Genomic DNA, 18,270 nt, shown 5'->3' on the forward strand with positions numbered 1-18,270 from the left:
ACTTTGAATCGAAGTCTTATGAATCTTGCATAAATGATCGCATGCTGCCTGACTGTTTTTCGTCATTCCTTATCTTTATTCAATAAATGCCCAACGTTGCTCTTGATGTGCCCTTGAGCTAGGCAATGAACCCAAAAGTGTTTGACTTTTGCTTTTACCTCTCTTACACTATGGCTCTGGGGTGGAGCTTTTTAATGGTTAATGTGTTGTACAGTACGCCGGGGCTATAAATCCAGTCCGGTTAGCCCCTAGGCTTGCCGGTGTGTCTCACCTTCACGTAGGGGGCGGGGGGCTGAGGGGCGAGTGCCGGAGGCAATTGCCTTGCTCCTGATGGGGACAATGCATTGTCCTAAAGCTAAGTAGGGGAGAAAAGGTTGTGCCCTCGCTGTTCTGTCAATAACTATCTGGACAGGCCGGTGACTCAGCTATTCCCACTTGCCGCCCTCAGACCATCTCGACATCTGGACACATTAGCCTGTATATAAGGCAGAATTACGCCCTACAGTGGACTCCAGCAGGCCTAGTCCAGAGGATTAGCTGCTTGCTGCAGTGCAGCAAAAGTTGGTAATCCTGTCAGCGTGTGTGAAAACAGAGACCCAGCCCTGCAAATGGTGATTGGAGTAAATGCTGCTCCATTGTTGTGTTGTCTACTTTGCTGGACACAGAGGGGTGGAATTAAAAGAAAATGTTAAATCAAAGTCACTTACTCATCGAGAGAAATCAGTTCACTTAGGCGGCGTCCTGTCAGGCTTCTTGGGAAATGAGTTTGCACCTAACGAGACCAGACCAAGACCATATCCGGGGAGTTGACTGTAGTCTAAGGTTCTGACATTCATATCATTTACATTTCACATTCAAATGCATCAATGATTTATAAACAAAATGGAGTACAGAACGTTATTACAAAGGGCGCTGTTTTAATAGAGGCATTGTTTTCAACTTAACAATGCTTCTTTATGCATGCCCCATCCAGCACTCCATGACTGAATACAGTGCAATCAAGTTATAGTTAAATATACGCAGTGAAAAACTTACTTGAAGGTCAATCAAAATAACTTTTGATTCATATATTTAAGTTAAATTATCAAGTGTATGATCTGGGGGTTTATGTTTTTGCATGTTCAATTTAGCTTATAACTCCCCAAACATTTGATTAAAGGGGACTCAAATTTTTTTGGTATTAAATAATTGAGAGGTTAATAAATCACCCGTTTTTATCACAATATTTGACAACATTATACATAGTTATTATGCTATTACCAGTTCCCACAGTGTGCACATTGCCTGCATGTGAATAATGCTTGTGTGCTCATGCCTGCAAGCGAGTGAACTTGTGTATTTATATGTCTTCCTTTAAACTTCTTTTGTGTGCATAAAATATGTGACCCCCCGCATACTTTAGGGTCATTTGGCGGCTTTCGACTTTTTCCCATCATTTGAAAGTGGTGAATCAGAGCTTCCAAACAAGGTGTCACTTGTGCAAATCAAGCAAATATTTTTAAAGCTATGACTTGTTAATGACAAGGGTGTGGCAAACTGTGTTTCTGAGATAATCACCTTCGAAAGTTTCGGAGGCTTCATTCAGCCACCTCCCAGAATGCAAATGGGGAGCCAAAGCCACATGGGGAATTAACATAATGCTGAATGGGCCAATCACTGCTCTGTTCTTGTGTTTTGAGGTAACGTTGAACAGCCTCAACAACACCCAACTAGTTTTGTTTTTAAAAAAGCTTTTATTTCACAGCAAGAATATACATGTTTTATTAAAGTAGAATTATTATATTGTTTTAAATTTTATTTCATTCAATTTTAAATCACCAACCTCAACGGACTTCATCACGTCATCAACTTCTTCCGGTATAACGATAACAGGCGTATCGTCGATCTCCTCCGGCGGTTCTCGAAAATATTCCGTTTCATCGTCACATTCAGGTTGAAATCCGCTGTTTGAAATGTTCTCCAAGTCTGGGATGATATCAGATTCAGTGTCTCTGTTGGAGAACTGACCATCATCGCGGAAAATGAAGTTGAGTACGCAGTGGCACCCAATGGGTGGATACAATAAAAATAGATATAAAAACTATTTTGAATTTGCTCAAAAGACCTATTCAATCGGAAGTCAATCGTATTTCTGAAGCCTACAATTGTATAGCCTACAGTATTTGACGACTCGTTAGCTGCCTATATCTTTACTACGCAGTGCCTGAGTGAATACTGTATTTGTATGACGCGAACAGGACGATACAAAGACCGCTAACTAGCTGTGCTCCAGCCAAATCCAGCAGAACACAATCCGATACGGCACACAAAGTTTGTGCTGCAGTGGAATTCATGCCGGGGCCACCACTGCTAGCCCCATGCAGCTCGCAAATACAATTCAGAAGAATATGGGCGAATACGAGAGCTGCAAACGCTGCAATTACTCTGCTTTATTTTCTATTCAAGTATCGAGAGTGTTGATTGACTTTTATCAGCTTTCCACATAATTCAACACCCATATCTAAGCCAAAAGACTGTAAATACTTCAAAAATGAGTCACGGTCTTGCGGCCCTGGATTATTGATTTCCTGACAAATCCTACTCAAAAACGAGAATGAAGCGGTTTGTATTTGACTCACGCTGTACATCCACCGGTGCCACCTCAGGGACATGTTCTTTTGCCCCGGCTGCACACCAACATATGAGCAAATATGGAAACGGAATCATAATTAGTCAGAGTCTGCTAGACGATGCCTAGTCTGGTCACGGTCGCGTTTCAGCAAAGTTAATCTCCTGCTGGGACAAATCATACCCACAGTTGAACAAAACAAGGGACATGAGCATTGACTTCAGAGCTTGATCTGCACCCCGCAGAGCCATAGCCACCGATGGTCCGGGTCTGGGATGGCTGGAGAATTACAAGTATCTTGGTCCCTGATTCTAAACAGGCTTTTCTGCAAAAAAAAAAAAAGGGGGACCAGCATCTGCACAGCTTTGGGGCCCTATTTGCACTGGATGACTTTAACCTGGGGATGTCCAGTGATTTGTAATAATTGTGAGTTCAGCCATCACATGTCTGTGATTTGTGAGGTAGAAATTCCATCGAAAGTCACCCAACCATATTTTGGTTTACGGTGGACATTGGGAGTGATATTATCATTTTGGGACTGGTATGATAGACATCTCTTGTGATTTGAGAAACTAATTTCAACTATTTTATTACAAAGTGCTTTGCGTCGCTTACAGTATCTTTTAGAACGTGCACACACCACATCATCGCAGGGGGCTAAATCACAAACTAATGAGAATGGGTAGAAGGTGATACCAGGGCTGCATAAAGGGCCGCTTTTATTGATGCCAACAAGATTTGCTTTCACATGACCAAATGCTTGCAATATCGAACAAATCCACTCGATATGTTTCAGTTGCTGTTTTTCCCCATAGAAAATCAATTGCAAATTATTTTTGCCAGAATCATGCCTTTAAAATTGTGGAACTATAAAAATAATTTCATTTTCAAACTGTCTGTTTTCCCATTGAATTGAATAGGGTTTATAATGTGGGTAAAGTATGTTGTCTCTGGTATTGATCTGCATTGAATAAAGTATAACCAGGTTGGACCTTAAAACCAAATGGCACGGGACAGGCTCAAAACGATGACCAGAAGATCTGGCAGCAAACTTTAGCAGCGAGAATGGCAAGTTTCGACCGAAACTGGCTTCAACTCCTCTTATACTCTTTGAATCGACTGGCTGTATCTACTCTTTATGTACGTCATTTTGGTAATACTAACTTGTGTGTATGCTTTAAGAGTCTGCCCCGTAACAGAATGTCTTGAACGAAATGCAGTCCATATTTCAAGAAACATTCTCATTTTTCTAAAGGTCCATGTAGAGTTTTCAAATGTAATAATTAAGACATTGGAAGAGTTGTTTTTTGGATACATTTTCGGGTGTATTTGTATGTGTTTTAACATTTCAAATGTACCTTTTATAATAACAACAAAGATAAACTAAACTGGGAGATTTAAATCCTATGTGTGCTGAACATGTCAATGTGTTGAACATGCAGGGATTGTGTCCATTTCCTCATTGGAAGCGTCTCTGTTTATTGACAAACAGAATTGACTTTTCCGCGTTTATATTACCATCCGAGGTGCATTAATGGCCTAATGGGCGGCAAACGCTATTGGCTTTTTCACAGCTAAAATTGATTACATTTTTGTGTCTGTATGTGCTCGGTGGTGTTGAATAAGTAAGTAGTGGTACACTCCTCCCGTAGTGTTTGGCTTTTATTTCGATCTTTTTATTCTTTTATTTTTTTTACTTCACGTGTGATTATCCTTGTGAATGGCATTATTTTCGGTTTTCGTCCGCAGAAGAAAACATTATTTCGTCCCCGGGGGCCAGAGTTCATTCAATGGTCACAGATGTACACTCAAATTGGCGCCGAGGATGAACCCTGAACCCTGAACACAAGCTGGAGCGCAGATCTGAAAGTAAACTCCAGAAATCTTTAACCATTTCACAACTGAACAGAACACACCCACAACTCTTTAAAACTCTCCTCCACGATATAAGTTATAAAACTAAATATCAACCTGCTGTCCTTAACGTGCGGGAGGGTCAACGGAGAAGCTTGGTCTTGTGATCACATCAGTACCAAACACATTTTGCATTCAAAACTTCAAAACTGGGGAGAAAAAAAAATTAAAAAAAATTAAAATTATATATATATATACATATATATATACAAAAATGCAATGGAGAATCCCTAGTGTGAGTCCCTGAAACTTTGGTAATTTAAACCTGTAGTCAAAACTGTGTCAAGTCCAAGACTACCCAAGACTACTCAAGACCACTCAAGACTACTCGAGACCACTCTGGACTACTTGAGACCACTCAAGACTACTCAAGACTATTCAATACTATTCAAGACTACTCAAGACTACTCAAGACTACTCGAGACCACTTGAGACTACTCGAGACTACTCAAGACCACTCGAGACCACTCGAGACTACTCGAGACCACTGGAGACCACTCGAGACTACTCGAGACCACTGGAGACTACTCGAGACTACTCAAGACTACTTGAGACCAAATAACCTCAAATCCCATTCAAGACTGAACCAAGCTGATTCTAAACTAGGATTTAAGTGGCATCAATTCAACCAACTTCTCTCGATAATCGAATGTAGTCCTCTGTGCAAACGAAGTAATTTGAACAAAAACATACCGCTGGCCTTACAACACTGGCCTTAGGATTGAGCTTTGACGTTCCCAAAAACGTAACTGTGAGAGAGAGATTTATGGCATCGTCTGAGAAAAGTGTGAATACTTTGAAAGCACACATACTAGAGATAGAGATGGGAAAATTGCACAAATGGCCAAACATACAATAGAACAGTTACAAAAAGTAACAGCTGTTAAATAATGTTTGTTTATGTCTGTCTGTATATTTATGTCTCTGTGTATGGCTCAAGGCGTGTCTGTTCTTTTAAGTATCATTGTTATTGCAGTTTTCATTGTTCCCCATCTCTGGCTCCAAAAGTGTTCAGGCGATAACAACGACAGAGTGTCAGCAACTCTTGGCAACTTTTTTTGCCTCTACACGTAACTTTCTCAGATCTGGTTTGAGAAAAATAACATTCAAATTCCACATTCTTGTCTGAAGTACTTTCACCATAGCCACTTTCCTTGAAATGTGCACCTTGTATCAGAGTCTCTGTTACTCCCCTCCAGAACCCTACTTTGAAAATACATTTCATATGATTCTGGGAGATGGCACCAGTAGGCGATTTGCAATTCAGAGCTCAGCAAACAGTGCCCACTTACATCACAGGGCTAAACTGCTTCTGAAGTGCAAGTAGCCCCTGGAGAAAGTGCATTTCCGAGGGTATAAATTAGGGACCAAGGGTCAGCACTTGCATATTTTGCTGGCGGTTTGACTTTGCTGTTAATGTCTTTGTGATCCCTTTAATCTTCGCGTAATCTCTGTATGTGCGTCGGATGGAGGAGAACGGCTGGACTTGATTATCCAGACCACTTGCTCTTAATGGGAGGAGAAATAGGAATAGAATTTGATTATTGGAGTTGTACTGACCAAGGTTCAGGATTCCAAAATTAATATCAAGAAAAAAACATCTGCTACTCTGACAATGACAAACACAAGATTTTGATATTTCATTTTTTTGTATTTGGTTTTTTTTTGTCATATCCAATAGATATACAATATACACTAAATATTTGATATACAACAAAATAAAATGAATAAATATTCAACAATAAATATAAACTCTGTAACAATTCCCATTTTGACAAAAACAGGAAATTGTACAAATTTGCATACATAGGCCTACTCTATATATAAAAAGAAAACTGAACATATTGAATTGAATTGGTTGAGATTCCAACAAGATGTTTTAGTCACCAACATTTTTTTTCAATAAGTAAAAATGGAATGTATCTGCATAATGATGGGATTCCCACAGAGCCCCCCTTGAGTGTGCAAGCAAACAACATCAATGGCGGAAGTAAGGGCCTTTTTCTCCTATGTAGGCCACATTTTCTCACTTGAAAATTCATTAAAATGCCTGCCCTTGAAAGACATCACGGATCACGGAGGCCAAATATTTGTGATGACCAAAATAACAGGAGAACGAGCAGCCGCAGGGTCACATATAATCACGGCTGAGAGCAACCCGGCAGCTGCTGGCGTGTTTAGGAAGCAACCATGCGCTTTACATTTGAAAGGTCCTGCCCACCCAGGGTCGACCAGCCGGGAAAGAAACAACGAAACAAAGAAACAGACAAAATACCAGGATGGAGGTTCATGAGGTTCCTTCTTTCCACCTGGCCTTCGGATGAATTCAAATCTCAGTTTGAAAGTCCCTCGCTGCCCTTAGCCCTTGTTTTCTGGCAAGGCTGCTATTTCATCCGCTGTACACCTGCGGCGCCAACCCTCAGGACCTTGTATTCCAGTAGAATAAATTATTTTTAAAAAGCAACGATGAAAAAAATGCCGTGAAAAAGTCTCCCAGAAAATAATACAGAATGAAAAAAAAAAATTCAGTTATTATGTGGTTTGGGATATTTTGACCGGATATTGTGCATATTATTCCTGACGACTTCCCAATATACTTTAATGATGTGTTATATCAACTGTCATTATTACACTATTTAAATTTATAATCAAAAGGCAAATATACATTATACATAATGATTTGGAATAATAATGATTTCGGAAACATTCAATGAGTCAAATTTAAATCAAAGTAGAATGATACTTAAGATAAACCATTAAACGGAAATAGATGAAAGGGAAACATGTCGGTCCGTGAACCTTCCGTTCAATTTATTTGTTACTCTGAGATGTCAATTGGAAAGAACAAAAAGTTAAACAATTTCTAATTCTGATAATTTGCAACAGAGTTTCAAAAATCAAAATCGGGTGGTTTTCCGTTTATAATTGTTCTCGAAGGAGAAATTTGTGCTGTTTTCCCTATCTCTGAGTTTTATATCTCAACTTATTTGGAATTGGTTTTAGGAAGCGCCAAAACAACGGTAAAAAATCAAGATGATTTTTCTCGGCACCACAGTCGGGTTTCCCTTCTTGACAGTTTGAACATATATAATCAGCATGCAGAGTTATTTATTACAAGTGGTTCTTGATGGATAATGAAGAGTGGCATTGCAGGTTGAGAATATGAACCCCACTTGCAAATGAACTCTGTCTTGGTTGCAATGGCATACAAATACCCTGTGTTGTATGCCAAGCCTGCTGAAGGCAGATAAAAAAATAAATAAACATATACATTTAGATAAAAAAATAAAAACAACAACAATAACAACTAAATAAACAAATAAATAGATAGATAGATAGTAATAAGCATGCAGATCTATACTTACACCATATAGGCAGGAAAGGCAGGTTTCCCTCCCATAGTATCAAGTAAATTGGCAGAGTTGACCACATCTCTGTGTTTTATATTTTCATGCATGCACCCGCGGGCGAGCGCACACACACACACACACACACACACACACACACACACACACACAGACGAAACCTGCACCGAATTCCATGTTGCATCACTGTGTTCTAGAAGGCTCCCTCGGTGAGGTATTCTGCTGTGGCATGATAAAACACAAAGTTCTTCATGTTTCAAAAACAAGTTTGTTTACGCCTGGGTATATCACTGTGCCATATTACACTTAATGTAACTACTCCTTGTACTACGGTATAACTGTCATAATTGCCGTAAATGGCGATCTATGTTCGTAAGGTACTGCACATGCGCGGTACATGTGGGTCAGGGGAGTAGTAGGGGACTTTAGAAGAGTCCTGATAATCTGAGGTCATTCTAGTCAACCTTGCATCAAAAGCTCTGCTAGACACATTAACTCGGGGGCGGGCCTAAGCCCTGTCTTCAAAAGTAATCAGTGAAATATTAAAAGCAATTCTAAAATACAGTCAGAAAGATGCATTGACTCTGCGGAGATCATCCCAAAATCCTCCACCTCCACTCGGCTCCTGCTCCAGCAGCAGCAGGAGTCCACCAGGCCCACAAGGCCAAGCCGGAGTAATACCGACAGCTTACATGGCATCAAAGTAGAGACGTGTGTGTAGAGCAGTGTTTCCCAAGCCAAGGCGCGATCCCACGGCAAACTATCCTACAATCCTGTTAACCACTAAAAACATCACAAACACTTCGAACTGTGATTATTAATACAGTGTGATCGACTAATAGAGAGTGATGGACAACTTACAAACGATTCGTTCCTTGGGAAACAATTCCATACACGGCTCACGAGTGAAAACTTGACTCTTTGACTCTCGTTCATGGTCTGGGAAGTTCTCCCTCGCTCGCCGCGCGTTACGCCTGCCGCACCGAGCGACCCAAGAGTCAGAAAATCGAACGACTCTTTTCACTGAGTGAGTCGTCAGGAACCAAATTCTTTCAGTCCTTTCTTTTGAAAACTACTATTGGTTTTCACTTTCATGGAGGGAATTTTTCTGCCGGAGCTGCTATTCTGGCTGGAACTGATGCATGAGATGAATTGGTAGAGCCTCACAATTTTGATCTTGCGACACAAGCACTTGTTTCCATTATTTCTTGTGGAATTTTAATATTTCTCACAGCACACCTGGCAAGCTCTCATGGCATGATGTAGCGGGCGGAGAAATGTGTTTTTTATCTCTATATTTTTTGCGTACCCTCGAGGCACCGGCGATGTGAACTATTTAATTACACGTCTTGCCAGGCCTCAGATTTGTAGCTGTCTGTCTGGGAGGTGTGTGGCGCTTTGTGCCGGTTGCTATGGAGCAACAACACAACCGGGTGTCCCTCTGGCAACCTGCTGCAGCAGGTTTAACATGGCCATGGAAACACTGAGACAGACACAGAGTAAAAAAATAACTGCTCCGGATATTCTATCCCATAATGGCGCTTCACAAGCTCGCTTCAAGACGTCATATGTCCAATTTACGCTTTTCCAGGCGGGTTATTTGGTTTGTTTGTTAGATTTTGCTTTTATTTTTCCTTCCATATATATATCCATATATCACCAGTATGACACAATATTACAAATTAGAATTGTGTTGACATCATGGTAGCCCGCACGGTCGCGAAATCTGATTTTCATCATTATTTGAGAGATTCGTGACACGATTTTTTTCGCTCCGTAATTCTTGCGATGCATCATGGGATCTTATATTCGTCCCCTTCCACCCGCAGGCATGCCTAGCTTCATTAAGGCGCCCGACGACCAGACGGGGATTTCGGGAGGCGTGGCGTCCTTCGTGTGCCAGGCGCTGGGTGAGCCCAAGCCCCGCATCACCTGGATGAAGAAAGGGAAGAAAGTCAGCTCTCAGCGCTTTGAGGTACCCTGTACAATTTGTTGTTGTTGTTAATATAATACACTGTAAATTGACACTATACACTATAATATATCAACTTCGAAAAAATAATTGATCAAACTCATATTTCTCAGGTCTTCTCAATGTGAAAGTTAGAAATTAAGATGCATATTTTTTCAAGTTAAGAAAACCCCCCAAAAATATATATGTTGAAGAAATTAAATACATTTTTAAAAGTTGAGATTTTTTTTTTACAGTGTATGTGCTTGTAGCTGTACGTACATATGTATGAAGTTGTGTGTGTGTGTGTGTGTGTGTGTGTGTGTGTGTGTGTGTGTGTGTGTGTGTGTCTGTGTTGTTACCACTGCATAGCATAGCAGCTCAGTAAATGGAGCGGTTGCTGCAGCTCCGCTGCGTTGGGGGGACCGGGGAGGGGGGGGGGGTGGGACTTCCTGTGCGACTCTCCGCTGGCGGGGGGTCTCATTAGCCACCCGCCAGCGCACGCAGCGGCGGGCGGAGCGGAGTGGCGCAGCGCAGGTCCCGCACGGCTGCCTTTGACGCGAGGAAACCTGAATTGTGCCTTACACCTGTCTGCTCGGGAGCGCTCAAACTGACAGCCACACGTAGACAGGAAGTCATCCCACCCGCCTAGGAGAGCAAGGAATGTCCTTCCTGCCGGCACACACACACACACACACACACTCTCACACACACATGCACACACGCGCACGCACGCTCGCACACGTACACACGCACACACGCTCACACACACGCACACACAAACACACACCCACGCACACATACACCCACGCACACACACACACACACACTCGCACACACACACACACACACACACACACACACACACGCTGCGGGGGCGGGGTGCCCTGACCGCCCCGCCCTCCTCCACAGGCCTCCCAAATACCTGCTGCCCACTGGAGCTTGGCAGGCCTGGCTCCCACGCGCCCTCCCCTTTCCCCCGCTTGGTTAGGCCACGACGAAGACGTAGGGAGGCGTTCTAATGCATTCTATCGTGCTCGATATGGCGTGGTGGAAACTGTCCAAATCCTGCATAAGGTTGGTGGGTTTTTGACTTTTCCCCCACGCTCTGCCTCTCACGGTCCTTTGCGATGGAGAAGGTGCCGTATCAGAACCGGCGCTGATCAAAGGCAAGCAGTAGCCCGAGAAGAATTAATGACCTTTATGCTTTGTTAGTCAGTGTGATTTTTGCCTCAGGTATTTAGCGTAACAAGGCTCCCCAGGTGTGGAATATGGATGTACAGTATATGTAGGAAATATTCTATTCTGTATAATGGACTCATTACACTTACAATATTCAGCTTCTGCCTTGGAGCTGCCTTTCAAAGACCACCTGCAGCATTATTTTGATTTATTTAGCTGTTTAATGAGGGGGTGTGCACTATGGCACTCCCTAACACAATACATTCATTTCACTGACAGGACCACACGCTCTTGCCAAATAACAAATTTTAGTACAATAACTTGAAAAATTGCAATTAAGACTATACGCTGTATGATTATCCAAACAGGAACATCCATTCGACGAGAAATAAAATCTTTTTTTTTAATACTTGTTCTGTGTCTTTGACAAATAATCTCTGAATTTTTTGGATAATAAATATACAAATATTATATTTCTTTAATATAAAACCAATATTGTATTATTTTATTCATTATGTATGGATTTATTAACGGTGTAAAAAAATTCTTAATATTTAAAATTTAATTAAATGATTAGGACGTCTAACACCCGCTAATTTGAAAGCCACAAGCAGATGGATTTTTCATTTATTTACTTTTGCCTGTAGCATTTTTGAAAGCTTGCAACACACGGGCACAAACAGGCACACCTTTGAATCCGTTTGAAAATAAAAGGCTGTTTTTCGGTGTTGACCTTGTGGGATAAAGATTAAAGCCCATAAACATCCCAACATCCCTTTTGATCTGCAGACGGGTTGCAGAGGGAGGCGAGATGGCAGCCAGTCATTTTCATGCTCGCTGTGCCGTATAGTGGGCTGAAAACCATCCCACCTTAATAAGTCGACGAATCTTCTCAATACGGCTTTATTAACCTACTATGTACCGCACCGCCTCGCCCACCCTTTTTCCCAAGGGTCACATGTTTTGTTAGTTGAAAAATTCAAGAGTGCATAAACGACTTTAGGGGCGCAATGAAAATGCACCAAATAGTGTGTTTTTCCTTTATAATTTACAAACATTTAAAGGCAAAATGAGTACATTTATTTGAATAAAAAAAAGTACTCTAGGTTTTTAATTATTTCTGCTTTAAACAGTATTTAATAATTATGTAATATTTATACTTTAAACTGCTTTAAACTGTATGAACAGTATTCTCTATAAAAAAGTAGTTCCTCTTAGTTCTAAACGCCTAAAAATAGTCAATTTACAACACAATGGATATAAAGAAAATGTCTTCCTTATTTTATTGATGAATTTAGTTAATTATTAATATTACAATAACAAGCAACTAGGTGGTTTTCTCACAATATAATTGATATAGAAATCTACAGTTTTGGAGAAACTCATAAAAGATGACATTCTAAATAATTGACACTTGATGTTGCCTATAAAAAGATGGGAGCCTGCGTGTCCCAGAGGAGAGTGTGGCGATTCACAAGGTTCAGGTTCTTGGCAAAGAGCTGGTTAGATCCGCCCCCAGTAACTGGATTTAATTCCACCAAGAAACCAGGTTCAGTTCATCAGGTTCAGTTTCTCACGTGTATAGCAAAACCAAATTTCAGAATTAAGAATTTGCAGTCGATTTTGTAGCGACTGCAAAAATACAAGATAAAATGTTAAAAAACATTGGTTATTATGTTGAAAAAAAAAAAAACATACAGTGCATAACTTGTGTAAAATTTCTCCCAATGCCAATGATGTGGGTATTTTTGTGAAAAAAAATCTAAGGGGGCAAACAACTTAAAAAAAAAAAAGAAAAGAGTACCACTGTACTCGTGGATCTTGACACCCCACCCCAATATGGTGGACGAGCAGACGCATAGCAGCGACATACAGCAGCAGCCAGTGAAGTATTTACTGTATGATTGCTGCTACTGGTTACCACTTGTCTTTACAGTAAGTTGTACTGTGTTGCTGCTGCTTTACGACATTTGGGGAATGAGCTGTGGATACGATGCAGCTGTATCAGGGGGAAACAGTATTCATCATCTGATAAATATCCCATCGGTACATCCCTGCTGTAGTTGTTATCACCACTTTGGTGAAAAAATTAAAGAGAGGCTGCTTGGGCTGACTTTTGTCCTACTTTTCATTCGCACACGTGCTACGAAATACATTTTACAGTTTGCACACATCACATCTATTTTTAGTTGCAAATATGAGAGAAACGCTCGCACTGCAGAGCCCCCGCCCCTTGCACCCGGGCTAAATAAAAACCTCCATTTGAGGATAGAGTAAATGAAGCGCCGATGAAGAAGATCCAATGTGGTGAGGGTTAAAATCAACTTTTTGTTGTGGCGCCGTCCTCCTCCCAGGTGATTGAGTTTGATGACGGCTCAGGCTCAGTTCTGCGCATCCAGCCCCTCCGGACGCACCGCGACGAGGCCATCTACGAGTGCACGGCCACCAACAGCGTGGGAGAGATCAACACCAGCGCCAAGCTCACCGTGTTGGAGGGTAAGACGTGTTATTATTGTCTCTGCCATGCTCTCTGAAGTTGCAGTTTGGTGTATTTATATACCAGTGATTTTCATGTGTGCATTGTCTTTTCTTTGGAAAGGTAGATATTTTAATCAGAATCTGTTTTTCCAGCCGAGTGCATTTTCATATACAATGATTTGTGCTTGTAAGGTTTGGTGTATTGCATACAAATCAGCATAAAAACTGTCTAAAAAAACGACAAAGTGAAAACAAAATTTGATTAAAATTATACATAATATGCACAGGGAGATCAAATAAATAAAATTGAAAAATTAAATACAAAATGTAATAAAAAACAATAAAACGGGCATGGATAACAATGGATGAGTACATCCATTGTTATCCATGCCGGTTTTATTCTAAATTATTCAAATATTATTACTAAATTATTACAATATTCCTAAGTTATTACAAAATGATTACAAAGTTATTACAAAATGAATACAATGTTTTATTAGTTCATTATTAAGATGCTATTACAAAATGATTCCAATGTTATTACTTAATTATATTACGTTATTCCTCAATTATCAGAATGTTATTACAAAATGATTACAATGTTCTTACTAAATGATTACAATATTATTACTTAATTGTATTACGATATTCCTAATTTATTAAAATGTGTTAACAAAATGATTACAATGTGAAAATTATAATAATATTGCTCAACTATTATGATGTTATTACAAAATTATTACGTGTATAAAGTCTTAAGTTACTACAATGTTATTATAAAGCTATTACAATATAGTACACTATTGCTTCTACTAGCCTGACTGTAAATGGCGCTGTTCACTACATGGCTACCATCAATTCTCACTTACTAAAAGCTCAATCTTTATGAAAGTAAATTCGACTAATCAGCTACACTGTCACCCGGCCGCCTAACTGCTCCTCGCAGCTTTTGAAAAGATTGATTATTTGTTGATGTGACAGAGAAGGCCTACCTAATCGAATACTCTTCTGGGGCACAGATACATTTATCGCATGGCAAATCGGCGACACGCTTATTAAAAAAAAAATTGCACATTCACCTCCCAATTGCACAACAGCAGATAACGCCCACTTTGGGGAAAATTAGGAACAACGCCACAAAAAGTTGTACCGTTTATCCCCGTGCCCGTTGTTCCCCCCGCCACCCTTCAACTGCTCAGAGAAAGACCATAAACACTCTGCGAGAAAGCTCTGGGATGCTGCCGGGTTGATGTTGCCGTTTGTTGTTTGGCTTTTGAAGCCACCAAGAAAGGAAATATCGCCCAAAGTGGATGTTTCTCTGGCAGGGAGATATAGGAAGGCACCGCTAAACTCCCCCCGGGGGACCGTGATGAAAGAGCTATACGGGAGAACCTGTGAGAAGGTTGATGTAAAACCAAATTTAAACCGGTGAAATCGTTTCTCTGCCTCCAAAAATAAACTAAAACCGATGATATTTAGTTTTAACTTATGTTTTCTAACGTTATTCTAATAATTCTTATTCTAATAAAAGATACAATCTCCAGTCGGGGGAGAGCTAGGCCGGCACCTCCCTGCTCTCCCTCCCTGCTGCTCCCACCACCCCCGTCCCAGAGACGCCGCAGGGATGCTTTTTCAATTTTTTCACTTCAGTTTTATTGGGCAGTCGGAAACCTCCAGGCCTGCCAATCTGTCCTTCTTTACTTCCTCCTCCTTTCTCCCGTCTTCCCGCCTGGGAGAGCGCAGCAAGCTTTCTGGAGCGGCCTGGTAACGGCTGTGACGATCGGAGCCGGTTGTCCTGGCGGCGGCGCTCTAAACAAGAGTCCAAAGTCGAACGTCTCCAAAGTTCGTTAAGAGTCACCCGTGCTGTACATGCAGGATGTGTGCAGTTTTCCGGTGACGCTCGTAGCTCCGTCCAAGGAGAATTCTTTTGTGCACCTCAACAGAGTGGGAATTTTGAAGTTTGTAAAAAAACAATAATAATAATAATAATTCACGATGAATTCACATTTCATTAAGCGATTCCCATCGGCGTTCTCAGACTGTTGTTTTTTTTGGGGGTTTTTTGGTCATTTCTTCATAATGTTTGTCAATATCTGTAGAATGGAGCCTTTAGTGCATATACATGTCTGATTCTCTGCACTATACAGTATAATGCCACTGTACTTGGCTACCATTAATCCTCGCTTAATGAAAGTCCAAGCTTTATGCTGGTCTGCTAAATTGCTGCTCAATTGCTTTTTGTCCAAATCCAAAATATAGTGTTGGTGTCCAAAGTGTTGACACGGTGGAATACACCAATCGACATCCCCCGCTTCGCCAAACCCGGCTGACATGGGCTTCTCCTGCTGCTCTCTCTGTGTTTTCTGGGTCCCAGATGGAAGCATGTAATCCCTATTTTTGTGTTTCTGCGGAGCGTAATTAGTGGTGGGGGGATTGGTTTTGGCTGTGAGCCCTCCTGCACTGTAGGCGCACCTTCACAAGACCCCCCGATGTCGACGGGTTGGAGATTAATGACCCCGGCCCCCGAACAAATTCTCGTGATTGAAACTAATTGCAAGGTGGGGGAGAGGGGGGGGGGGGACGGGGGGAAGGACCAAAGAATATTTCTCACGACATGTTTCTGGTGACCTTATTTTTGAATTACTTTGGTATGAACCGTCTTTGCTCTCCCATATTTGCACCAGGGCGCTGAATCCTGTCACCTCAATTTTGTACTGAGTTGATCTTTGACAGCCATAATACACATTCGCGTGTTTTGTTTTGTGTGTGTGTGTGTGTGTGTGTGTGTGTGTGTGTGTGTGTGCGTGCGCCTTGCCTTTTCCTGTGTATGCAGGCTTGCGGTTTGGGAGAGCAATACCAAGGAAGAGAGACATTTAGAAATATGCAGAAGGTGGCAGGAAGGGAGGGGGAAAAAAGCTAGAGGAAGGATGACAAAGTCAAAAGGGGGAGAGGAGGCGCGAGGCGTCAGCGGGATTCTCGGTAATGAGAGGGAAGAATTAGCATTGTGTGCAGCACGCCGAGGGTCACGCGGAGCGAAGGCTTCAGGCAATTCGAGGCGGATGGTGCAGACAGCGAGCGGCGGTGTGGGAATTCTGAGCCAGAGCAGTACCTGAGTCTTTATTTTTTTTCCCACGTGTGGGCATCGCCTGACAAACCCTGTTGTCCGAGCAAGCGACAACGTCCGATGCGCCTCCGCTGCCTTTGTTAAAGAGAATGTCCAAGCAAGCACACCGATCGATTCCCACCCAGCTTGAAACGGTCTGGTGCAAGGCTTTTAATGGGGTGGTATATCGATTTAATATTGATATTGTGATACGAAAGTAGTTGCCTGGGATTTTGGTTTTTATTTTTTATTTTTAGTCAAAAGTCTTTACCAGGAAGTTAATTCTGACAACGCCGAGTTTTGCTTTAAAGTTATTGCTAAAGCTAAACAGCTATAAACTCGTTACAGAGGAAGTCGGAGACCAATACTTTAGGTTAATAAAGTATTTCATCTTGTGCAAGGGGATCCAAGGTTGTACAAGAGGAGCAACGCGATGCCACCGAGGATGGAGACCCTCGTTGCATCGGGGGCTTGCTGGAGCGCCTCTGCTTGGAAACCGTTCTTGGGGATCCAGGCCCTTTTGTGACCAGTCATAGACACGTTGCTCCTGCACGTAGCCACTTACAGCGCACAAGCTGTTCATGTTGTTCTGCACGTACACGTTCGGACATAATGTCACAATACCTCATAAGTTCAGTTGAAAATACACAGAAATGCAAAATTCTTGTAACAATTATGTTTTTTTTTTTTTTGGAGTTGTCAGTTAAGGCAGCCAAGTGAATCACAGAAAGTCATGTAATGGGTTCCTGTCGTTTGTAGCCATGTGCTGAATACCAAATGTACATATCCAACTCCGATTGGACAGTTCTGACGTCGCAAATGACAGTATCGTTCCACAAAATCCTTTGTCCACGTCATCAGAAACACACATTATCTGCTATCTGGTTTCTATCATCCGGGTCAAATCCCTCTCATCTCATTATGGAGTTTTTCCTGCGTTTTCTTAAAAAGTTGAGTAGGAACTAATTGTGTACTGTATGTCCCATTTTCATGGGGCCCCGAGCGACACGCTGTCAGATTGATTGGCCTGAATTGCTGTGCCTCCACGTCGCGTCACATTTCCGTAAAAGTTGAACTTTCCTCATCATTCTCTTCTCGCCACCCTTGGTCTTGATCTTGTCTGGGGACGTGGTTCTTTTGCCAAACGGGAGCAGATGCTTCAGGATTCTCTCCTTTTTTTTTTTTTTTAATTTTATTTTATTTTTTTGCTCGGCTGGTACAGTAGCTGCACAAAATCTGTTCGCCAAGCCAGTTGGACCGGCCTCCCCTTTGAGGAAAACTGTTAGAGAAGGTGTCAAGTGTGGGGGGTGATCGGGGGGGGGGGGGGGGGGGTGGCGGTGTTGTCTCCGGTCAACCCGGCGACAGGAAGCGATCCCAGCCACGACTGGGAGACTGGGCTGGAGAAAGCAGCATCCGGAGGACCGTGTACAACCTCCAACAACCTCTTCCTACAGTGCCTTTTTCCTAATCTGGGTAAAAAAATCAAAATAAATGAGAAGTAATATACTACTCCACATTTTCGCTTGGTCTAAGCCAAACAGGAAAATCTTCCCTGATAAAAGGACACTCGACCAATCCATTTACAAATTGTTTTGCTCGCCGAGCTGTTTCTAACATGCGTGCCTTTTTGAGGAACTAGAGAATGGCGTAACACTTGCTCTTCCCTGCG

The 18,270-nt window shown here is 41.8% G+C and overlaps 1 protein-coding gene across 1 annotated transcript in view; it reads left to right on the top strand.

Moving 5' to 3' along the window:
- Positions 1-18,270, top strand: part of ptprfa (protein tyrosine phosphatase receptor type Fa) — a 196,385-nt gene that overhangs the window by 57,325 nt on the left and 120,790 nt on the right. Inside the window, exons 3-4 of the mRNA XM_080017516.1 lie at positions 9,717-9,862; positions 13,375-13,516. Of these exons, the coding sequence (XP_079873642.1) occupies positions 9,717-9,862; positions 13,375-13,516 (288 nt within the window). The remainder of the gene's footprint in view (positions 1-9,716; positions 9,863-13,374; positions 13,517-18,270) is intronic.

The sequence above is a fragment of the Zeus faber genome (assembly GCF_960531495.2).
Source record: "Zeus faber genome assembly, chromosome: 1".
Taxonomy (NCBI): domain Eukaryota; kingdom Metazoa; phylum Chordata; class Actinopteri; order Zeiformes; family Zeidae; genus Zeus; species Zeus faber.